At 35.4% G+C, this 26133-nt stretch overlaps 1 protein-coding gene across 2 annotated transcripts in view; it reads right to left on the bottom strand.

Moving 5' to 3' along the window:
• CDH18 (cadherin 18) overlaps window positions 1–26133 on the bottom strand; it is a 366676-nt gene that overhangs the window by 77942 nt on the left and 262601 nt on the right. For both annotated transcript variants that reach the window (XM_024247646.3, XM_024247650.3), the window contains exon 6: window positions 17676–17929. In XM_024247646.3, coding sequence (XP_024103414.1) covers window positions 17676–17929 — 254 coding nt within the window. The remainder of the gene's footprint in view (window positions 1–17675; window positions 17930–26133) is intronic.

A 26133-nucleotide genomic window follows, 5' to 3' on the forward strand; every position in this document is an offset into this window, starting at 1 on the left:
TGTATTTGCTTGTAGAGACAGTATTTTGTCATGTTGCCCAGGCTGGCACTGAACTCCTGAGCTCAAATGATCCTCTCGCCTTGACCTTCCAAAGTGCTAGAATTACAGGTGTGAGCCACCGTGCCTGACCTTGGACTCACCTTTAGCTTAACAAAAAGTCACACACCTGAAGTATAGCTTAGATTCACTTTAAAAATTATGATTCTCTTTGCTAACATTGGGAATGCAATTTAATACACAAGCCATACATTGAGAAAATAATCTTTCTAAAAAAAATGAAGGTACAATTTCTCACATAAAGTGAGTATTGTGCTTATGTGCTTAATAAGATGGACAGCACACATGGCACATGGATATTTGTGGATGCTTTTTAACCTGAATCAAAACTTCCATCCAATGAAGCAAAATTAAGCTAAACCTCTTCACATGCAATTATAATGTTTCTTCCTGGTATTTATGCCTCTAAGTAAGTAAGATATCAGAAATTGCATTAATCCTGAGTTCTAGAAATGCTACAAAACCTTATTAGAATTTTTTATTCAGAACCAGCCTGACCAACATGACCAAACTCTGTCTCTACTAAAAATCCAAAAATTAGTCAAGTATGGTGGCACATGCCTGTAATCCCAGATACTTGGGAGACTGAGGCAGGAGAATCCCTTGAACTCTGGAGGAGGTGGTTGCAGTGAGCCAAGATCATGACACTGCACTCCAGGCTGGGCAACAAGAGTGTAACTTCATCTCAAAGAAAAAAAAAAAAGAATTTTTTGTTGTTTTGTAAAATTCACATGAAATACATAAGCCATTTGGATATTATTCCCCTGTTATGGGATACATATGGGATCTACTGATCCACAGAGTATCACTAAGCTAGGGCTAAGGTATTTATTCTAATTATGCACATCTTCCCAGAACATAGGTTCCCTTCCTGGAGCTAAGCCTGATTTGGTCATGAGATGGTGACACTAGGCTCTTAGACAAATTTTAACAAAAAGTTGAAGATTTTTAGAGGTCTTCTGTATCTTTAATGAAACATGAAAAGGTGACCACATTCTTGTCCAGTCTCAATTATTAATTAATTATTTAATTATTTTAGACTTCAGGTTGAATCTAAGGGGAAAAAAAAGCAACTTTGCGGTATGTCAAGTAAACACTTTGGAACAATCAACAAGCACATGTGTCCAAAAGGATTACTATAATGGAGGAAATGTTCAAATAGATCCAAAATCTACTCTAATATAATAACCATGACACAACATTATAACACCCTTATCATTGTATATTCACTTTATCCTGTATGAAATAAGCATCAAAATTGTATTTATACCAAATGGTACATCAGATGTTGTATGACTAGAGCCGGGGAAAATGGTGGAGAGGAGGCAGCTACCATATGGACCAACAGAGCAGCGTGTGGAGACTCACAGTGTGAACTTTTGCTCCAAGAACTATCACAGGAACATACCAGGAAAGCCAAGAGAATCCACAGACTCTTTGGAAGAGGTGGACTGCAGCTGCAGGCTCTGCGGGATAGCTGAGGAATCCTGAGTTGGCTTGCTTTCTCAGCTGGGAGGCTTGTAGCCTGGGGCAAGTTCTTAGCTGTCTCCAGCTTCCTGGAAATAAACTTGGTGCTGTTGGGAGTGAGACCAGCTGTTTGGGCTGTGGGCTGCATGGGAACAAGGTAAGGCCTGGAGCTGCCGGCTTTTTCCCACTTCCCTGGTGAACTATGTGATACAGCAGAGAGAGCCATAATCCCCCTGGGAACATAACTCCGTTGTCCTGGGAACCACACCCCCACCCTCCACAGTAGCCACAGCAAGACCTGCCAAGAGTCTGAGCTCAGAAAAGCCTAACCCTGCCCCAATCTGATGGTCTTTCTCTACCTACCCTGTTAGCCCAGGACAAAGTACATAATCTCTTGGGAGCTGTATGACTCTGCTGACTCCCTGATCCTCCGTATACAACCACAGCTGATGTGCTCTTGAAAGCACTACCTCCTGGTTGGAGGCCAACCAGCACAAAACCAGCACACGTAACAAAAATACAACCAAGGACCCTCACAGAGTCCACTTCACTCCCCTGCTACCTATAATGGAGTAGGTGCTGGTATCCGTAGCTGAGAGACCTGAAGATGGGTCACATGACAGGACTTCTTGAGACACTCTCCAGTATCAGCCCAGAGCCTGGTAGCTCCACTGGGTGGCTGGAGCTAGATGAGAAATAACAATCATTGAAATTTGACTCTGAGGCAGCCCCATCCCTAGAGGAAAGGGAAGAACACCACATCAAGGAAACACCCTGTGGGACAAAAGAATCTGAACAGCAGCCCTGAGTCACACATTTTCCCGCTGACATAGTCTACTCAAATGAGAAGAGACCAGAAAAATAATGCTGATAATATAACAAAATAAGATTAACACCCCCAAAAATCACACTAGATTACCAGCAATGGATCCAAACCAAGACTAAATCTCTGAATTGCCAGAAAAAGTTTTCAGAAGGTTGATTATTAAGGCAATCAAGGATGCACTAGAGAAAGGTGAAGTTCAATTTAAAGAAATCAAAAAAATGATATAAGATATGAATGGAAAAATCTCCAGTGAAATAGATAGCATAAGTAAAAAACAACCACAACTTCTGTAAATCAAGGCCATACTTAGAGAAATGCAAAATGCACTGGAAAGTCTCAGCAATAGAATTGAACAAGTAGAAGAAAAAACTTTAGAACTTGAAGACAAGGCTTTCAAATTAACCCAATCCAACAAAGAAAAAGAAAAAAAAAATAAAAAATGAGCAAAGCCTCCAAAAAGTTTGGAATTATATTAAATGAACAAACTTAAAAATAACTGGTGCTCCCAAGGAAGAAGAGAAATCTAAAAGTTTGGAAAAACTAATGTCAAGATGAAGGAAAGAATCTTAAGAAATATGTGGAAAAACAAACAAACAAAAACACCAGGTAACCTATAAAAGGAAAACCTATCAGATTAACAGCAGATTTCTCAGCAGAAATCCTACAAGCTAGAAGAAATTGGGGTCCTATCATTAACCTGCTTGAACAAAACAATTCTCAGTCAAGAATTTTGTATCCAGCAAAACTAAGTTTCATAAATGAAGGGAAAATAGTCTTTTTCAGACAAACAAATGCTGAGAGAATTTACCACTACCAAGCCAGCACTACAAGAACTGCTAAAAGGAGATCTAAATCTTGAAACAAATTCTCAAAATACACCAAAATAGAATCTCCTTAAAGCATAAACCTCAAAGGACCTATAAAACAATAACACAATTAAATAAACCAAGGTATTCAGGCAAAAAATAGTATAATGAATAGAAAAGTACCCTACATCTCAATACTAACATTGAATGTAAATGGCCTAAATGCTGTGCTTAAAAGATACAGAATGGCAGAATGAATAAAATCTCACCAACCAAGTATCTGCTGTCTTCAAGAGACTCACCAGACACAGGACTAATATACTTAAGATAAAGGGGTAGAAACAGATATTTCATGCAAATGGACACCAAAGGCAAGCAGGAGTAGCTATTCTTATATCAGACAAAATGAACTTTAAAGCAACAGCAGTTAAAAAAAGACAGAGAGACTTTATGTAATGATAAAAGAACTAGTCCAACATAAAAAAAATCACAATTCTAAATATATATGCACCTAACACTGCAGATCCCAAATTTATTAAATATAAAACAGTTACTACTAAACCAAAGAAATAGATAGACAGCAACACAGCAATAGTGGGGACTTCAATATTCCATTGACAGCACTAGACAGGTCATGAAGACAGAAAGTCAACAAAGAAACAACAACCTTAAACTATATCCTAGAACAAATGGACTTAACAGATCTTCAAAGAACATTCTACCCAACAACTGCAGAATATTCATTCTATTCATCAGCACATGGAACATTCTCCAAGACAGACAATATGATAGGCCACAATACAATTCTCAACAAATTTAAGAAAATCAAAATTTGATGTAATTATCAAGTACTCTCTCAAACCACATTGGAATAAAATTGAAAATAAACTCTAAAATAAACCCTCAAATCCATGCAAATACATGGAAATTAAACTGCTTCTGAATGATCATTGAGACAACAATGAAATAAAAATGGAAATTTAAAAATTGTTTGAACTGAATGACAATAATGACATGACCTATCAAAACCTCTGGGATACAGCAAAAGTGGTGCCAAATGGAAAGTTCATAGCATTAAATGTCTACATCAAAAAGTCTGAAAGGGTACAAATAGACAATCTAAGGTAACATGTAAAGGAAGTAGAGAAACAAGAACAAACCACACCCAAACACAGAAGAAGAAAAGAAATAACAAAATCAGAGCAGAACTAAATGAAATTGAAACAAAAAACACACAATACAATAGATAAATGAAACAAAAAGCTAGTTCTCTAAAAAGATAAGTAAAAATGATAGATCAATAGTGATATTAACTATAAAGAGAAGCAAGAAGATCCAAAAAAGCTCAATTAGAAATGAAACAGGAGATATTAGAACTGATACCACAGACATACAAAAGAGTATTCTAGGCTATTATGAACAACTTTATGCACATAAAATAGAAAACCAAGAGTAGATGGATAAATTCCTGGAAATACACAACCCTCCTAGATTAAACAAGAAAAAAAATAGAAACTTTGAACAGACCAATAACAAGCAGTGAGATTGACATGGTAATTAAAAAGTTACCAACAAAAAAAAAGTCCAGGACCAGACAGATTAATGGCTGAATTCTATCAGACATTCAAGTAAGAATTGGTACCAATCCTACTGACACTATTCCACAAGATAGAGAAGGAGAGAACCCTCCCTAAGTCATTCTATGAAGCCAGTATCATTCTAATACTAAAACCAAAAGGTGACATAACAAAAAAAGAATACTACAGACCAATACACAGACCCAGATGAACATATATACATCAGACCCTTATGAACATAATCTAGGAGGGTTGTATATTTCCAGGAATATATCCATCTCCTCTTGGTTTTCTAGTTTACTATGAACAAAGTTGTTCATAGTAGCCTAGAATGCTCTTTTGTATGTCTGGGGTATCAGTTGTAATATCTCCTGTTGCATTTCTAATTGAGCTTGTCTAGATCTTCTTGCTTCTCTTTTTGGTTAATCTCACTAATGTTCTATCACTTTTATTTATCTTCTTAAAGAACTAGCTTTTTTTTTCATTTATCTATTGTACTGTGTGTTTTTTGTTTCAATTTCATTTAGTTTTATGCTCAGATCTTTGTTATTTCTTTCCTTCTGCTGTGTTACAGACCCTGATGAACAAATATGCAAAAATCTTCAACAAAATACTGTCTAACAGAATTCGACAGCATATCAAAAAGATAATCCACCATGATCAAGTAGGTTTCATACCAGGGATGCAGGTATGGTTTAACATCCATGAGTCAATAAATGTGGTACACCACACAAACAGAATTAAAAACAAAAATCACACAATTATCTCAATAGATGCGGTAAAAACATTTGAACAAAATCCAGCATCCATTTATGATTAAAACATTTATAAAAATCACCAAAGAAGGGGCATACCTTAAGGTAATAAAAGCCATCTATGACAAACCCACAGGCAACAGGGAAAAGTTAAAAGCATTTCCCCTGAAAACTGGAACAAGACAAGGATGCTTACTCTTACCACTTCTCTTCAAGCACTAGAAGTCCTAGCTAGAGCAGTCAAATGAGGGAAAGAAATAAAGGGCATCCAATTGGTAATGATGAAGTCAGATTGTTGCTGTTCGGTGATGACATGATCCTATACCTAGAAAATCCTAAAGACTCACGCAAAAAGCTCCTAGAACTGATAAATGAATTAAGCAAAGTTTCAGGATACAAAAATAATGTGCACAAATCAGTAGCTCTGCTATACACTAATAGTGACCAAGCTGAAAATCAAATCAGGAACTCAACCCCTTTATAATAGCTGCAAAAAAAAAAATACTCAGGAATATATTTAACCAAGAAGGAGAAAAACCTCTATGAGGAAAACTACAAAACACTGCTGAAATACATCATAGACAACATAAACAAATGGAAACATATCTCATGCTAATAGATGGATTCAATCAATATTGTAAAAATGATCATACTGCCTAAAGCAATCTACAAATTCAATGCAATTCTTAACAAAACACCACCATCATTCTTCACAAAACTAGAAAAAAAATCCCAAAATTCATATGGAACCAAAAAAGAGCCTGCATAGCCAAAACAAGACTAAGCAAAAAGAACAAATCTGGAAGCATCACATTACCTGACTTCAAACTATATTATAAGGCCATGGTCACCAAAACAGCATGGTACTGGTATAAAAATAGGCACATAGACCAATGGAACAGAAAGGAGAACCCAGAAATAAAGCCAAATGCAGCCAACTGATCTTTGACAAAGCAAACAGAAATGTAAAGTGGGAAAAAGATACCCAATTCAACAAATTGTGCTGGGATAACTGGCAAGCCACATGTAGAAGAATGAAACTGGATCCTCATTTCTCACTCTTATACAAAAATCACCTCAAGATGGATCAAAGACTTAAATCTAAAACCTGGTAACATTGGAAAAATCCTTCTAGAAATTAGCTTAGACAAAGACTTCATGACCAAGAATCCAAAAGCAAACACAACAAAAACAAAGACAAATAGATGGAACTTAAAGTAAAAAGGTTCTGCACAGTAAAAGAAATAATCAGTAGAGTGAACAGACAACCCACAGAGTGGGTGAAAATCTTCACAATCTATACATCTGATAAAGGACTAATATCCAGAATCTATGAGGAACTTAAGCAAGTCAGCCAGAAAAAAAAAAAAATCCCATCAAAAAGTGGGCTAAAGACATGAATAGACAATTTTCAAAAGAAGATACTCAAATGGCCAATAAACATATGAAAAAAATGCAACATCACAAATTGTCAGGGAAATGTAAACCAAAATCGCAATGTGATATCACCTCACTCCTGCAAAAATGGCCATAATAAAAAAATCAATAAATAATAGGTGTTGGCATGGATGTGGGCAACAGGGAACACTTTTACATTGTTGATGGGAATGCAAACTAGTACAACCACTATGGAAAACAGTGTGGAGATTCCTTACAGAACTAAAAGTAGATCTACCGTTTGAAACAGCAATCCCACTCCTGGATATCTACCCTTAGGAAAAGAAATCATTATACAAAAATGGTACCTTCACAGGTATGTTTATAGCAGCACAATTCGTAATTGCAAAAATATGGAACCCCAAATGCCCATTCATCAACGTATGGATAAAGAAAATGTGGTATACATATACCATGGAATACCAGTCAGCCATAAAAATGAATGAAATAATGACATTTGAAACAGCCTGGATGTAATTGGAAACTATTATTCTAAGTTCAATGACTCAGGAATGGAAAACCAAACATTGTATTTTCTCACTCATAAATCGGAGCTAAGCTATAAGGATGCAAAGGCACAAGAATGATACAATGGACTTTGGGGACTTGGGGGAAAGGGTGTGAGGGTGAGGGATAAACACTACACATTGGGTTCAGTATATACTGCTCAGGTGATGGGTGCACCAAAATATTAAAAATCACCACTAAATAACATATTCATGTAATCAAACATCACCTGTTCCCCAAAAACCTATTGATTTTTTTTTTAAATAGGCCAAAACAGAAAACAAGTAGTTGTATGACTAAATGTGTTATAATTAAGTTTGGCCTATGGAAAAAAATCATTTTATATCAGATAATATCTTTAGCTATGTGCTCTTGGACCATTCAGCCTTCAAAGTCTAAAGACATGTTCATCTATGAAAGAATAGAGTTGTCTTAGTCATCTTTATGTCCCCTTGAGTTCTCAAGTATCATGTGTTTATGACATTGAACAATAAAACCATTAACCAATTTCAGTGTTCTAACATCAGCAATATGTAACGTGATACAATTCCAAAACACAGGCTAGAGACAAAGACTTTTGATTTTAAGCAAGAATTTACTTGCTGTCTGTCTCTACTGGATTTGCATTAAATGTCCATAATGGACTGTTTCCTTTGGATCAGAACACAATGGCTGAGTTTTGTTGATGATACATTGAGGATTGCCATGAAGAGAACATTGAAATAATTTTATATTATCAGTAAGGTAAACTTTTATAACTAAATTTGGTCTATGAAAAAATGTTCTTGTATATTAGATATCTTTAACAGGAACACAGTTTAAAACATATTTACCAGTTATTTTTCATCTTTGTTTTCAAAAATTTAAATCCTGCATTCAAACTCTTAATAATTTCTTTTCACTTTCACTCTTGAACTTTGCCAAAAGACCTTATCATTATTTTAAAATCTCTCTTTTTTTTTTGCTGTTATAACATCCAAAATAATTTGGCATTTCTAATCCAACTCATCATCAACTATGTGAAAATTTCAAAAGTAGAGAAGAAAGCAAACAAAAAACAAAAAGAAGTGAATGCTTCCAGTATATTCACTGTACCATTATTTACCAATAAATTCACCTCACCAAGGTCACAATAAATCTCTGAATAGGCTGAGAAAATACTTTTAATACTTTGCATCCATTTCTTTAAAAGTATCCCTTATGTTCCAAAAATATTTTTAAATCTGGCTAAGTTTCCAATATGTTCACAATACATTTGGGCTACAGTTTATTTTATAGGTAGTATCATCATAAGCATTTGAAACAATTATGGAAAATGTTTAATCATTTATTGCCTTAAAGTTATCATTCAAAGAAAACATTCACATCCTCAAAAAGAAGTAAATGCATAGATACATTCAGGTTATAAATCAGATGCAAAAGAGGGAAAGATGGGGCATATACTCATTCACATAAATTCAGCTGCTAAAGCTTCTCATCATATAAGAAATGTTGATTCAGGGACTCCAACTTCTTTTATACTAAATCAAGTAATGTACATCTTTAACTACAATATGGAGAAACTATAAAATTAAGAGCAAGTTTATTACTAAGATGCTAAAGTCAAAAAAAGACTTGCCAGTTAGCATCCCCTTTTCCAATGTGTGGAGTAAACCCATAAAAGGGAAGGCCCCAGGTAATGGCATTTGATTAATGGTTCTCTGAGCATTTATAATATACATTTGTTTCTAATTTTTGATACTTGATTTTTGTAAATGTAGTCATTTAGTTTGTTTGTTTTTATTTTTTATTAGCTATAGTATATAAGAGGGAGCACATTGGGCTATAAAAAGAAAGTTTTCAGAGTAAAGCAAAATTGGATTTGCATTAAAATATCATGTTATCACTCTGAAAACAGAATCAAGTTAGTTAATTTTTTGAACTCTAGTTTCTTCATCCATAGAATGGAATCAATAATACAGACAGTTTCAGTGTTGTAAAACAGTTTATGGAATGATATATAAAGTCCATGGCCAACAGACAGAAGACAATGAATGGTAACTATTTAATAGTCATGTGTCATAAAGCCACATTCTCAAAAGCTCTCTAGCTTCTTGTTTTCAACATGGGATTGCTCATCTCTCAGTAGCTAATCTGTGAAATTCCTGAATTCTATTTGTAATTTGTGAGCAAATGGTGTAGCCTGTTTAAATGAAAGACTTCACTGCTGGTAAACAGCCAGCCTCTAATTTTATTTTTTCAAAAAGGTGATGATTGGAGAAGAAGGTGGAGCAAGATAGCAATAAAGAACCCTACAAAGATTGTCAACCCTGCGGGAACACTGAATTGAAGAACTTTCCACAAAACACCTTCATAAGGACTAAAAATCAGGTGACTGATCACAGTACTTGGTATTAACATTATATTAATGAATGGGGCACTGAAGAGCACAGGAGAGACAGCCTTGAATGGCTTACACAACCCTTCCCTCATCCCCTGGTAGTGGCAGCAGAGCACAAAGAGAGAATCTGTGCACTTTGGGGAGGGAGAACACAATGATTATGAGACTCTGCATTGGAACTCACTACTTCCCTGTTATGGCAGAAAGCAAAAAGGGACGGAACGCAGCCTGCACCTATGGAGTGGGCCTTTAGACCAGCACAGGCTAGAGAGAAATAATCCAATCCAGTGGTTGAAACCTGAGTTCTGGCTAGCCCCACCACTGTGGGCTAAAGCACTCTGGGTTCCTAAATGAACTTGAAAGGCAGTCTGGGCCAGAAGGACTGCAATTCCTGAGTAAGTCTTGGTGCTGTGCTGGGTTTGGAGCCAGTGGACTTGGAGTGCAGGCGACATAGTGAGAAGCCAGCTAGAGTGGTCAAGGGAGTGCTTCTGCCACCCCTCCCCCAACCCCAGACAGTGCAGCTTGCAGCTCTGGGAGAGATCCCTTCCTTCCACTTGAGTAGAAGTGAGGAAGGGGTAAAAAGGACTTCATCTTGCAACTTGGATACAAGTTCAGCCACAGTAGAATAGAGCAGCAGACAGAATCCTGAGGCCCTAGCTCTCAGACAACATTTCTAGATACACCTGGGCCAGAAGGGAACCTGCTGCCTTGAAGGGAAGAACCCAGTCCTGGTGGAATTCATGACCTCCTTACTAAAGATCCCTTGGACCTTGAGTAAGCATCAACTATAGCCAGACATTACTCATCGTGGGCTTTTGATGAGAATGAGACTCAGGTGTAACCCAGGGTATTCCCAGATATGGTGGCTATGGGGAGAGACTCTTCCTGCTCAAGGATGGGAAAGGGAAGTATAAAGGGGAGTTTGTCTTGCAGCTTGGATACCAGCTTGACCACAGAGGGCTGGAGCATCAAGCAGGCTCCTGGGGTCCCTGATTCCAGGCGTTGGCTCAAAGGAGAGCAGTTCTAAACCTGCCCTGGGCTAGAGTGGAGCTAACTGCCCTGAAGGGAGAGACTCAGTCAAGGCAGTGTTCAGCACAAGCTGACGGAAGAGCCCATGGGCATTGAGGGAAGATGGGTGGTACCCAGGCAGTACATACCACAGCGGGAGAAACTCCTTCTGCTTGAGAAAAGAAGAGGGAAGAGTGGGAAGAACTTTATCCTTGTGGCTGGGGTGTCAGCTCAGCCACAGTAGAATAGAGCACCAAGTAGATTCCTAAGGTTCTCGAATCCAATCTGTGGCTCCTGGACAGCATTTCTAGACCTGCCGTGGGCTGTGGAACATGAGAGCTAACATCATTGAAGGGAAGGACACAATCCTGGCTGGATTCACTACTTGCTAACTGAAGAGCCCTGGGTCTTAAGGGAATATCAGTAGTAGCCAGGCATTAGTAATCAGCGGTCTTGGGTGAGATCCAGTGATATGCTCATTTCAGTTCTGACCCAGTGCAGTCTTGGTATTGATGGCTACAGTGATGCTTATGTCACTCCTCTGCTGAGCTCCCGGCAGATCAACATGGACAGAGAAACTCCATTTGTTTAGGGGAACATAAGGGAAGAGAACAAGAGTCTTTGCCTAGTAATCCAGGGAATTATCTTAGATTTTACCCAAGACCACTACAGCAGTACCTCCACAAGTCTTCAGAGTCACAGCATTACTGGGCTTGGCACACCCCCTAATGCAGATATAGCTGCAATGACCAAAGACTTAGATCATAACACCCAATTAATCCCCTCTGAGTACTTGGAAGAGTCCCCAAGAATGACAGGCACAAATAAGCCCAGTCTGCAATAACTACAATAAATGACTCTTCAGTGGTGCTGGGAAAACTGCATATCCATATACACATAATTGAAACCAGACCCCCATCTCTAGCTATAAGCAAAAATCAATTCAAAATGTATTAAAACTTGAGTCTATGAACTCACACTGTGAAACTCTGAAGAGAGTATATTGGGAAAACTCTCCTGGACATTCATCTGAACAAAGATTTCTTGAGTAATATGCTGCAAGCACAGTCAACCAAATAAAAAATAGATAAATGGGATCACATCAAGTTAAAAAGCTTCTGCACATCAAAGAAAACAATAAACAATGGAAAGCGACAACCCACAAAAATGAAAGAAAGTATTTTCAAATTATCCATATGACCAGTGATTAATAACTGGAATATAATTGAAGCTCAAACAAATCTATAGAAAAAAAATCTAATAATCTGAATAAAAAATGGGCAAAATATCTGAATAGACATTTCTCAAAAGAAGACATACAAATAGCAAACAGACATATAAAAAGGTGCTTAACATCACTGATCATCATAGAAATGCCAATCAAAACTACAATGAGAAATCATCTCACCCCAGTTAAAATGGCTTATATCAAAATTACAGGCTATAACAAATGATGGCAAAGGATGTGGAGAAAAGGGAACCCTCATATCCTGTTGGTGGGAATGTAAATTAGTACAACCACTATGGAGAACAGTTTGACAGTTTCTTAAAAGCTAAACACAGAGCTACCTATGATGCAGCAATCCTGCTGCTATGTTTATATGAAAAAGAAAATGTATTAGTCCGTTTTTATGCTGCTGATAAAGACATACTTGAAACTGGGTAATTTATAAAGAAAAAGAGGTTTAATGGATTCACAGTTCCACGTGGTTGGGGAGGCCTCACAATCATGGTGGAAGGCAAAGGCACGTCTTGCGTGGGGGCAGACAAGAAAGAATGAGAGCCAAGCGAAAGGTGAAACCCCTTATAAAACCATCATATCTTGTGAGACTTATTCACTACCATGAGAACACTATGGGGGAAACCGCCCCCACAATTCAATTATCTCCTACCAGGTCCCTACCACAACATGTGGGAATTATGGGAGCTACGATTCAAGATGAGATTTGGGTGGGGACACAGCCAAACCATATCAGAAAGGAAATCAGTACACTGAAGAGATATCTGCACTCCCATATTCACTGCAGCACTAATCACAACAGCCAAGATTTGAAAGCAATCTAAGTGTCCATCAATAGATGAATGGATAAAGAAAATGTGGTACATATGCACAATACAGTAATTCAGCCATAAAACAGAATAAGATTCTATCATTTGCAACATAGATAGAACTACAGGACATTATGTATGTTAAGTGAAATAAGCCAGGCAAAGAAAGACAAACTTCACATGTTCTTACTCATATGTGGGAGCTAAAAATTAGAACAATTGAACCCAAGGAGGTAGGGGTAGAATAATGGTTGTCAGAGGCTAGGAAGGGTAGTGGTGGTGGGGCGGGTAATTGGGGATGATTACTGGGTAAAAAATATAGTTAGAAGGAACAACAGCTAGTATTTGATAGCCTGACATGGTGACTACACTCAACAATAATTTATTTTACATTTTATATATAGTTTATATTGCTGCAAATTACACATCTTGTTTAGAGTTGAAACAGACAAAACCCAGACATTATATTTTCTATGAAATCTGAAGAGTCTTACTAATAATTTATAAAAGGACAATGGTAAAATACAAAGACTGAAGTACAAAAGTACAATAGCAAAATACAAAAGACCGAAGTCAGGAAGCTTTTCACAAATGCTTGCAAAACTCAAACTCCCTTTCATTACCAATTCTACAAACTTGGAGTTAATTGCATTTCAGGGCACATTGCAAAGTACATCTTTTCAATGTGCTTTTCCTTAATTAGTACAAACATTTGGTCCCTGAGAAAGGTGGAAGTATAGGCTTGCTTTTGTTTTTGTTAATGTTTTCTGTTTTTTTATTCACTATTTGCACCCAGAGACTCATGTGAATGACACATTTATGTTAAAATCAAGCATAAATATTATGTAAATTATGCCCCCAAACAGCAGCTATGGAGTCTAATTATTTTAAGGCAGCTTTAGCATGATTCATTTTAGTTCTCTAACCAAAACAAAGCAGAAAGAATATTTCACATGCTAATAGATTTATGCTTCCCTTCTTAGCATTTGGAAACTATGTACCAATCATCGTTGCATCCCAACAACCAGGAGAGTGCATGTTTCATATGAGTGTTCATTTGAGTGCTCCCAATGATATAGGACAATTACTGAGACAATTAGTGACATCATATTTTAATTGATTGAAAGTACACATTGAAACATTCACATGACTATTCATGTATATGATTTGTATATATAGACACCTATCTCTGAAATATCTTTTCAAAATTTCTTCCCATGAATACAATTAGTACTCCAGTTTTACCAATTTGTCAGTCAGTTTGTTTTACTCTACGTCAGGTTTTCTCAACATTAGCACTATTGACTTGGGGCCAGATAATTTCTGTGGGAGTTGTCCTGTGAGTTTCAGAATGTTTAGCACCATCCATGACTTCCACCCCTAGATGCCAGTAACACCCTACCTGCTACAAGCTGAATGCTTTTATCCCCCTCCCCCAAATTCATATAGTAAACCGTAATGCACAATGTAATGGCATGTGGAGGTACAAACTTCTGGAGGTGATTATGAGGTCATGAAAACGGAACTGTCATGAATGGGATTAGTGCCCTTACAAGAAGAGCTTGGAGCTAGCTACCTTTTTCCAAGATGTGAGAATACGAGACGTTGGCAGTCTGCAATCCAGAAGAGGGCACTTACCACAACCCGACAATTCTGGCAACCTAATCTCAGACTCTCAGACTCAAGAACTGTGATAAATAAACTGCAGTTTTTAATAAACCACCAAGACTATGATCATTCTTCTTAGCAGCCAAACTGACTAAGGGAGAAAATTGGCGGGACATTCATTATGTGATGTGTGCTCTCATAAAAAGAAATAGAAGAGTTTGCTTTCTTTCTTTCTGCTCTTCACTATGTGAAAATATAGGGAGAAGAGGGCTTTCTGCAAACCAGGAAGCAGACACTCACCAGATACCAGATAGGCTGGCCCTTTGATCTTGGACTTCCCAGCCTCTAGAACTGTGAGAAATAAATGTTTTTTGTTTATACCACACAGTCGAAGGTAATTTGTTATAGCAGCCTAAAGTGACTAAGACACTATCCCAAGATGTAATAACTAGGTATGTCTCCAGACATTTTCAACTGTCCCTTGTAGGGGGGTGGATTTTGCCCCCATGTGGGAATCACAGTCCTATGTGGGAAAGGGTGTTTTCATACATGTTGGAACATAGAGAATAATGCCAAAACATGTTTGTCCTTGACCTCAATTTTTCCCCCTTGGCCTACATTTCACCACATATATTTTACCTTTCACATGATTTTAAATATTGTTATTGTTTATTTTGAAATGCAAATTTTCCTGTCATTGTTTTGGTTATAATTATCAAAGTTTCTCTCATTTCTCTCCCTATTGGCACTGCTGCCAGGATTAATTTCAAATACCTTACCATTGCAGAAAGCCTCTTCATGATCTGTATCTAATCTATCTCTCCAATCTCATTACTTGCTATTCCCACAGGTAACCCAAGCTCCTCATGTACAACAAACTACGATTCTTTCCTTCATTCTTCATTTCTCTAATTTCTAATTGGATTATGAACCTCAATTCAATTTTCCTCAGCTCATTGCCTCCAGAAAGTTTTGGAATACATTCTCCATGCACACCTCCCTCAGACCATTATTACCCTAAACACAGTGTGATGGTTAATTGTACATGTCAACTTGGCTGGGCCACAGGGCCCAGATATTTCATTCTCTTTCGTGGAGAATTATGCATGATACACAATGAATATTTTTTTCCAAGTCTATTTCTTCCCTGGAGTTCAAGATGCTGTGTGTGTGTGTTGTGTGTGTCTGTGTGTGTGCGCACATGTATAATTCTTTATCATGAGGACTACTATAATATTGCACGTTACAAGTGATTAAAACATAGTCTAAGAGTGATTGCTATAGTCACCCTACTGATCTATCAAACACTAGGTTCTATTTCTTCCATCTAAATGTATATATTGGTACCCACTGGACTGTACATTTTAAAACAGCTAGAAGATAATGATTTGAATGTCCTCAGTGTAAAGAAACAATACATATTTAAGGTGATGAATTTCATAACTACCCTGATTTGATTATATGAATGTGTCAAATTATCACATGTATCCCGCCAAATGTACAACTTTTTTGTATTAATAAAAAATAAATTAAACAAATGGTTGCACTTCCTATTTTTTTAAATAATTACAGAAATTATCATTAGTATCAACTTTAATTTAAAAAATTATTGTCAATATTTATTTAATATTTTCACAGCAAACTTATATCACGACCTATCTCTATTCCCAAAAGATATTGGATGCTTTTGGTAAAGAAAGCCTCATTTGTACAGATCTTTTATGATGCTACATTTTTTTAAAACCTGAACAAATTATACTTACTGTTTGGGGTCAAAAGTGTAATTAAAAATGTGGCATTCTATGGAATGTTGAAGCAAAATGGGCTTTCCTTTGGTTGAGCAACGAAATATGTTAATTTTGATTTCTATTCCTTAGAGATTGATTTCTGTAACTTGGTTTATGCGTATTATTTTGCATAGTTTACTGATCTTCCTTCTTCAAGCATTATCTAGCTCTTGCTGTTAGTGTGACAGGATACAGTTTCTGCACTTGCAGATGGAGTAGGATTGTTGAATATCTACATTTGTGCACAGAAATTGCTTTACTACATGTATGGGTGCTAGGGGGATTATTTTTAACTGAAACAGTCATGCTTTTGAAAAAGAAAATTCAGAGCTCTTACAAATATCCCATAGATAATGAGGAGACTATTTAGCATATTAGCTTTTGTTAAGTGAATGAAAACCAAGGATTTCATGGTAAAAATTAGAAAGATTATTAAGGATTTTAACCTTTCTAGGGACAGGATTACCATGTGTATAAATACAGGATATCTAAGAAGTTTTACACATGTACACAGCCTTTCCGATTTTGTTATAAATGAGGCACACAAAAAAACTCTTTTGATAATGCAAAAAAGCTTTAATTATCTCTCCAGCATGATGTACTAAAATAATACAAATATTATTTAGTGAGCACTTATTATATACTGGGCAAAGTGTTAAGTCCTTTATTTTAATCTAACTGAATTGTATCAACATATTTATGTAGCATTATTATTCTTTGCTCACATATTTGGAATTTGAGATTCCACATGGTTGAATGACTGTAAAAGATCATTCTGCTAGTAAGTAGACACAATAGAGTTCCCACACTGATTTTCCTGCATTCAGAGTTTTTTGCACCCTATACTGTCTTTGACAAGTTAGCATTTATTGAGTGACTACTAGGTGCAGGCCGCTTTGCTGAGTGCTTTATGCACATTGCTTCATACATCCTCACAACAGCTCTGAAACATAGACATTATTTTTCCACTTTCACATATAAAGAGAAAGCCACACAGCTAGGCTGACCAAAGGAAACAGAGTCAGTTAGAGATGAATGTTATCCCCAAATCATCACGTTTTGTGCTATATCTATACTTCCTATCATTAAGGGAGCAATAGATTCTCTAGTTTGTGATTAAATAGCTCTACAACAATTTTCTCAATCAATTACGCTCACATCCATTAAGTCAAATGGAAAAATTAACGTGTGGTCAATAAGATATTCATGGAGACAGCAAAATATGTTCTTAATGTGACAAAAACCCATCTGCTAAGTTACACAGTTAAAAATCAATTAATATTATAATTTAATTATATTAATAGAAAACAACATAGAAATAAAACATTTTAAGTGTAATTTTATTCATGTTTAATTAATGTGAGAGGCAATAAAATTCTTTATATGTCTAAATGATTGAAGCATGCCATACCTTACTAAGCTGTTAGTACTGTCAGGATCTTGTGCCAAAACTGTACCAACGACGGTCCCAATCTTGGCATTTTCGTAGACTTCCATGACATAGGAAGGCATGGAAAATAGTGGTGGTTCATCTACATCCCCAACAATGATCTTCAGCATAGTAGCATCTTTAAAAGGACCCAAGTGAGAAAAGCGAAAATCAAGATGTGTATTTGCTCCTTCTATGTTGAGGGTATATGACTTCTTTTTCTCATAGTTCAGTGGCTGTGGGGAAAAGAAAAATAAGATTATGACTTTCATAAAAAAATAAGATTATGACTTTCATTATTTTTCAAATATGCATTATTTTTTCCTTTTTAGAATAAAATAATTGAGATAGAGATAAGTCATTCTAGCTTTGTTCTAAAACGAACTATGAAGATTATTTTAATAATAACATCTAAGGCATAAATGGAACCTCAGCATTTTGTATTTAGTGCAATAATATGTATTTGGTGTTATGGACATCAATAGGAAGAATACAAACTCAGATTCAGGAATGTGTGAGGACTGCTAGGTAATGTTTTCAAGAGGAAGTGCTTTTTCAGATAAGAACGAAACATTTGGAAAGTGTTTAGCCTGATGGATATAAAAGGCTGTGTGAAACTAAGATGAACAGATGTAGTTTTAAAAGTTAAAAGCTCCCATGGTGAGGTGAGTGAAGGTGATTCAGAGACCAGTCTTCCATTTTAAACTGGGTGAAGTATCCACTGATGCTGATCTTCCTGTTAAAGATCTGTGAGAAACAGCAGAATAGAGAATTTTCATTTCTATTTATGCCACTGATTTTGTACAAGCCTGCTTCAATCTCAAAGTGTCTTTTCTTGGCAGGAACAGAATGGTCATTCCCTGTGGAGAAATTGAGGCATTGTCCTTTACATTAAGGGCCAATATCGTAGTCAATTCAGGTTGTTATAACAGAATACCATATACTGGGTGGCTTAAGCCAACATCAATGTTCCTTTCAGAGCTGGTGTCTGGCAGGCGTCCTCTTTCTGGTTTACAGACAGCCTCTTACTTGCTGTATCCTCACACAACAGAGAAACCATCTCTCCCTTGTCTCTTCTTATAAAGACACAAATCTCATTCATGAAGGTTTCACTCTAATTACCTAATTATGTCCCAAAGAACTCACCTCCAAATACCATCATATCACACTGGGGATTAGATTTCAGCATATGAATTTTGAGGGAAGAAACATCCCTTCAGTTCATAGCAACCAAGCAAAAGCTAACTAGAAAGAGGATCCTTATCAGGATCCTGTAAACAGAATGATCAGTACTATAATATTTATAATAAGTTCTCCAATTTTTCCGAATTGCCTTGGAAAATTGGCCTTCCCAGGGGTTGGAGATTACACAAGAGGCAAAATATCATTCCATTTCCAAACCATATATTAAGAACCTGAAAAACTAGGGTCACAGGGACATTGATGAGGATAAGCCACTACAATATTTTACCAGTTTCCAAAAAATATGTATCTTTATATCTTAAAAATTCAAATTATCAGAAATTGATCATATACACAATACACATGCATTTATATATGACATAAACATTATGAATTTCAGATTATATATTTTTCAAGGAGTTATTTGCTTCTTAAGTTTATGACCTATCAATTGGAAGCCATTTTTTCCCTAAGGTATCCACGCTAGAAATAAATTGCCAAAAAAACTAATACCTATCTTGTTTGAGGAGTTGCATACTCTTTTTTTTTTTTTTTTGAGACGGAGTCTTGATCTGTCACCCAGGCTGGAGTGCAGTGGCGAGATCTCAGCTCACTGCAAGCTCTGTCTCCCGGGTTCATGCCATTCTCCTGCCTCAGCCTCCCGAGTAGCTGGAACTACAGGCGCCCGCCACCACGCCCGGCTAATTTTTTGCATTTTTAGTAGAGACGGGGTTTCACCGTGTTAGCCAGGTTGGTCTCGATCTCCTGACCTCGTGATCTGCCCACGTAGGCCTCCCAAAATGCTGGAATTACAGTGTTGTTAAATTCAGTCATTTAAACTACTGGATGCCCAATTAAATGTAAATTTAGGATAAACTGTAGGGTTTTTAGTATATTAATTGTCAATTATCACAAGAAACATAGTTGTACAAAAGTTTATTGGTTATTTATTTAAAATTAGAATGTAATTAGATGTCCTGTACTTTATTTGACAATGCTAATAAAGATGCATTCATATTCCAACATTCACCCTGGTGATGATGGTGGTTGGTATCAAACTCACTTGGTAGGGAAGAGAGAAACTACCAGCAAGTATAACATGGGTATGTATTCGCAACTCCTGTCCTCTAAATTTTTTAAAAGTTAGCTTTTACTCATATGAAATTGTTGATATTAAAAATGTATGATGACATATACAAAAGATAATTTCATATGGTTCAGTCTAGCATAATTATTTATCTCCCAACTATCTGAGCATTCCTGGAATCATCCCACTTGAAATGTGTTTTGTTTTACTGGAATGGTGCTTAGAATTGTCCTGTGGGTGCTGAGAAATGAAGCTGCTTAATGTTGCTTAATATTTGTATTGGCTAATTATTTTCTGTTAATCCTACTATATTACTTTCGTAGGGATGACATAATAAATTGCCACAAACAGGTTGGGTTGTAACAACAGAAATTCCCTTGAAGTTCTGAAGTCACTAAGTCAGAAATGTGGCAGAACCACACTCTCTCTGGGAACTCTAGACAATCTATTCCTCACTTTTTTCAGTTTTTGTGGCTGCCCTAGCCTGCCCCAGAAGAAAGATACCCCTACATGATTGGACACTCAATTTATATTGTAATTCAACCGCTTGCAGGATGAAACTCCAGGTTTAATATCCAGAAATCATAACTTTGCAGTTATAGGTGATAAAGATTTCTTCCAGAGGAAACATAGAAGACTTTGGGTACTTTATGCACAACGTAGGGGCAGTGGCAAGCAGAGCTACAGACTCAGAGAGCAAAGTATTGAGCCGTACAAGAATCAGCTCAAAATGGATTAAAGACAATGTAAGACCTAAAACGATAAATCTACTAGAAGAAGAAATTGAGGGGAAACCTTCATGACATTGTTCTAGGCTGAGATTACTTGTCTATAACTCAAAAAACATAGGCAAAGAAAGCAAAAATAGACAAGTGGGAATGATCAAACTAAAGAGCTTCTTCATAGCAAAGAAATCAAGTAATAGAGTGAAGAGATAATACATGATTTGAAGAAAATATTTGAAAATTGTACATCAGATAAGGGCCAATATCCAAAATAATGAAGGAACTCAAACTACTCAATAAAAAAAAAAAATACAAATCACTCTATTCTAAAAATGGGCAAAGCACTTAATAGATATTTCTCAGAAGATGACATATAACTGAGCAACATATATATGAAAAATTCCTCAATATCTCTAAACATCAGAAAAGTGCAAATTAAAACCACAGTGAAATATCATCTCATGCCTTTTACAGTGGCTATCATCAAAAACATGAACGATAACAAGTATTGGCAAGGATGTGGAGAAAAGGAAACACAGGATTGTGGTTTTGTAAATTAGTACAGCCATTTTGGAAAAAAGTATGAAGGTTCCTCAAAAAACTGAAAGTAGAATTCCCATAGGATCCAGCAATCCCCCGACTGGGTATATAGCCAAAGGAATTGACATCAGTATCCCAAAGACATGGCTGTACCCTTATATTAATTGCAGCATTACTCACATTAGACAAGATATGGAAAAAAACAAAGTATTCATCCACGAATAAAAGGACTTTAAAAAATTGTGGTGTAGATACACAGTGGAATACTATTTAGTCTGTTATTTAAAAAAAGGCTCTGTCATTTGTAACAACATGTGTGAACGTAGAGAACATTATGTTTAGTGAAATATGCCAGGCACAGACAGACAAATACCATATGATCTTAGTTATGTATGGAATCTAAAGTCAAACTCATTTAAGTAGAAAGTAGAATGGTGGCTACCAGAGGCTGGGAATAGAGAGGTGAGTAGGAAAAGGAGAAACACTGGTTAATGTGTACATTGCTACAGTTAGGTAGGAGGAATCAGTTCTGGTGTTCCATATACAGCACAGTGACTATACTTAATAATAATGCATTGTAACTTTCAAAATATCTAAAAGAGAGAATTTTAAATGTTCTCATCACAAGTAGATGATAAATATTTGAAGTAACAGATATGTACCAATCACATTGTACATCATAAATATTTATAATTATTATTTGTCAATTAAATATTAAATAAAACTTATGAAAAAAAGAAACATAATGGAACTTTCCATGCTGGGTTTTAAACATATTTGGAACTTGTGACTTTTTTATTTCTTCCATTTTCCCCCTGTTGGAATGTCAGTGTCTATAACTGTTATCTTATGCCTCTCCTACCATTGTATTTTAGATAAGGATAATTTGTTTTCTAATTTCACAGGTCCACAGATGAAGATTTTTGTCCTAGGATTCAAACTATCTAGAGTTTCACCCACACCTGATTAAGATAATGAGATTTAGATTGAGATGATGAGTTTAGAAATGTTGACCTGTTGATAAATAGATAAGGTTTTGGACTTCGAATTGATTTTGTAATAGATTGATACTTTCGGGATGTTGGGATGGGGTAAATACTACTGTACACATGGGAAGGAAATGGCTTTCGTGGAGACAGGCTATAGTGGCCTAATGGCAACCCTGCAACAAATATGAATATGGCAAATCATGCAATTAACTTATATAGTAAACTATAAGAAGAGGTGATAATCCTCCACTATTTAGGTAGGTTTTAAATTTAATGACAAGGGTCCTTATAAGAGTGGCCAAGGGAGATTTGGCAGAGAAAATGTGATGAGGTCATATGACCACAGAGGCAGAGAGAGGAGTGATGTGGCCATGAGCTGAGGAACAACTGGACCCTTCAGAAGCTGGAAGAGGCGAGGAATGGACAGGTCCTTAGAGTTTACCAAGGAAAGAGGAAGTGCAGTCCCACTAACTCCTGATTCCAGACTTCCGGCCTCCAGGACTGTGAGACAGCACACTGATTTCTCGAGTTCCTCAGTTTATGGTCATTTGTAAGAGCATTCCTAGGAAACGAATGTAAATTTGTCTGCTTTATATAGAAACATAGTAGAAATTTTCTTTCTTTTCAGTGTGTTGAAAGCTTTAAATAGTATTGCAGTTATGTGCTCTTTCAGGTTTGATAGAATTCCTTAGTGAATTATTGGGTCTGATGTATTTGGGGAAAATTCACAAGCTTCTCATTTTCTTATTCAGAAATCAGTTTATGTGTGTTTTCTGTTTCTTCGAAGTTTCTCTTAGCAACCTACCCTCAAAATCCTGCATATTAAATGTATTTGTGTAGTTAAGAAAATATTGTTATAATGTTTTCAAGCTGCTTATTTTGTCTTTTATGTATCTTAATAAGATTAGCTTAGGTTTATTTTTTAAACTTTCCTTCCAAAAAATCAGGTTTGAATCTATATTTTTGTTTACTAGTCTTTATTCATTTTCTTCTTTTATTCTCCATTATTAGTTACATATTTAATTCATCTAATATTATTCTTTTTAGTCTATGTCTTTGATATGTTTAGAATTACAAGTATTCTTTCGGAAGCACTTAATTTGTATCCCACAATTTCCATATATGTTCTTTCTTATTATAGTTTTTTTCCTAGAAATTGTGCAATTTGTTGTGCCTTTTTTTTTCTGTGATTTGAGAATTCCTGAAGTAGAAGGTTGTGGTCGTTGCAGTTAATACATTTTCAGATTAAGGTCATTATTTGTTTTCTGATTTTTTCACTAATTTTTAGTTGTATTTGGAAAGGAGCATTTTATTTGTACTATTTTAACTTTGAATCCTTTAATGAGATAGTCTTGAAGACTAATACGTAGTCAGTTTTACTAAATATTCTATAGGCACTTGAATTAAATGATATAGCACCAGAATGCAGAGAATGACTTATTAAATATATCAACCTCCTTATTAATTACATTATTTGATTATTCACATTTTAAAATACTTTGTCTATCATGGACTGAAATTTGTGAGCTATAACCCTCTACAATTCTGTTTATAGACATAGTTCTTTGTATATATTGTGATTTCTTCTTTGTGAATGTTGGTGAATAACATGCAACAGAGAGATTCATACTCACAGTGAATGGCTCACTTTAGGATTGTAAAGTGTTTTTCTGTTCCTTCTTTTTATGATTTCAGTTTGGATCCCATCACTGTGGGTGCTGAAATCATATCTCTTACTTTCCTTTTTATGTATGTGGATTTTTATTATGATCTTTTTTTTTTTGTTTTAGATACATCTGGTTTCCTTGTGTGAAGTTCTATTTTTGTTTATATTTTTTTCTAGTGACTACCTCCATTCTTATAAATTTAGATAATATTTTGTTATCACCATACAATAAACAGCAATTAAAATAAAATAGACTGTTTCCATCTCCTCCCATTTCACGTAAATATTTGTAACTTTTAATTTTTATTTACTTTTGTACTCTTAGTAATGCTTATAGATCTAATACTTGACTTATTAGCTCGGACTTATATTCTTTCATTCTTAGTTATTACTAATAATTTTTTTTAACTTACAATCCTATTTTCTTAGGAAAAGAGGTATTGTTTCTACAGTTTTTAAGGTATATGTTTACATTCTGATAAACTACCCTGATCCTGATGTTAATCACAGTCAGTGTTCCTGCCTGTCATTACCCTTTAGTACCCACAAGTATTTCTTGGTAAGATACATTACTTCCCAATAAAATATCCTTCAATCCACCCCCCCAAAATAAATATAATTATTTATTGTTTCTAAATAATTATAAAATTTAATTATAAAAAATTATAAAAAATTACAAAATTTTACATTGATCCCAATTAAAGGTGCTAACTAATATTTAGGTAGATTATTCCATCTGGTCAGAAGTTTGTTTAGTTTCATTTTATTTTTAATGACACAATAATTATACATATTTACAGAGTATGGGATAAAATGTAAACTATTGACATATGCATACAATGTGTAATAATCAAACTAAGGTAATTAGCATATTGTAATGTTCAAAGTTTTTGGTTGTAATTTCCATACTTGAAGGACAATGTGGGTGGATATAAATCCTTTGGCTGAATTTATTTTCTTGAGTATCCAAAGTCCACACATGTTTAAAAACAATTTCCCATGCAAATATTTCACTGACCCCTTCCCATCTTTGAAAAGTTGGTTCTTTTTAATTTCTAAACTCATAACAATTAAGGCAAACCTATATCATTAACAGTTGGTATGGACTGACATCTTGTATTATAATAATATATCATGTCTACCCAGTTTTCTCTAACAGAAAGAATATTATCTAATTCATTTCATAGTCATGTATCCAAAATAATTCCTAGCACATGGCATTTCATTAATAGCTCTTTCTCCATCTCAAATACAGCTGTTCTCAGTGTACAGAAAGGTGCTATTACATGGTTTAGATTTGATGGATAAAAAATTTAATATTATTTTTGAAATATAATACTTAACACTGACCTGTGCCCTAAACAATTAACATATATTAATTTATTTAACCTTCACAACACCTCTGTGAGATATAATTGTTCCCATCTACAAATGAGGAAACTAAGGCATAGGAAAGTTAAGAAACTCCTTATGGACAATAGTCTGTAAGTGATATACTTGGGATTTAAACTCAGGCAGAGGAAGTGTGTAAGTTGTGTCCTTAAGCACTATGTTATCCTGGTGGAAATCTAAATAGCAAATAAGTAGTGTAATATAATGTTTCATTTTGATGATAAAGATAAACAAATTTTTTAGTGGAATATAATAAATTCACCATTAAAAGATACCTTCATCATCTTTCAAGTATTATTATTAAGTTAAAAATGAACTGATACGTTCACTAAACTTAACTACTACAACTCTGAGTACCTTTGTAATTTCTTTAATTCTCAGATGCATAAGCTAAGAAACTAAAATGCTATTGATAAAATTGTTTATCTTCTCAGCCCTTGCTAGAAGTGTTTATTCTGGCATAATTTTTTACTTCCCCAGGCAATTGGGCTTCTCTTACTTTTCTTTAGCTACTGCTCTATATCCTAATTTAACAGCTCACTGTCAACGAGTTGACACTGATTTTCATTTTAAATTTTAGTTTCTTAATTTCATCCTATAACTCCTACCAATTACTTTTACATATCATTGCTCTTTCTAACTTGTAAAGTAGTACTTTTTCCTCTAATATTAATCCATTTCATATTACTATAGTTAGTTATCATTTTCCCATCAATCGTTTCCCAGCCAGATTTACATATTCAGGACTTTTAAATTGTTTCTCATTAATCACTTCTATTATTCCTTAAATCACCCTATTATATTCTTCTCTGGAACTATATAACCATTATAAATACAAGGATATTTAAAATACTGTTTA

Source organism: Pongo abelii, chromosome 4 (assembly GCF_028885655.2).
Source record: "Pongo abelii isolate AG06213 chromosome 4, NHGRI_mPonAbe1-v2.0_pri, whole genome shotgun sequence".
Classification (NCBI taxonomy): domain Eukaryota; kingdom Metazoa; phylum Chordata; class Mammalia; order Primates; family Hominidae; genus Pongo; species Pongo abelii.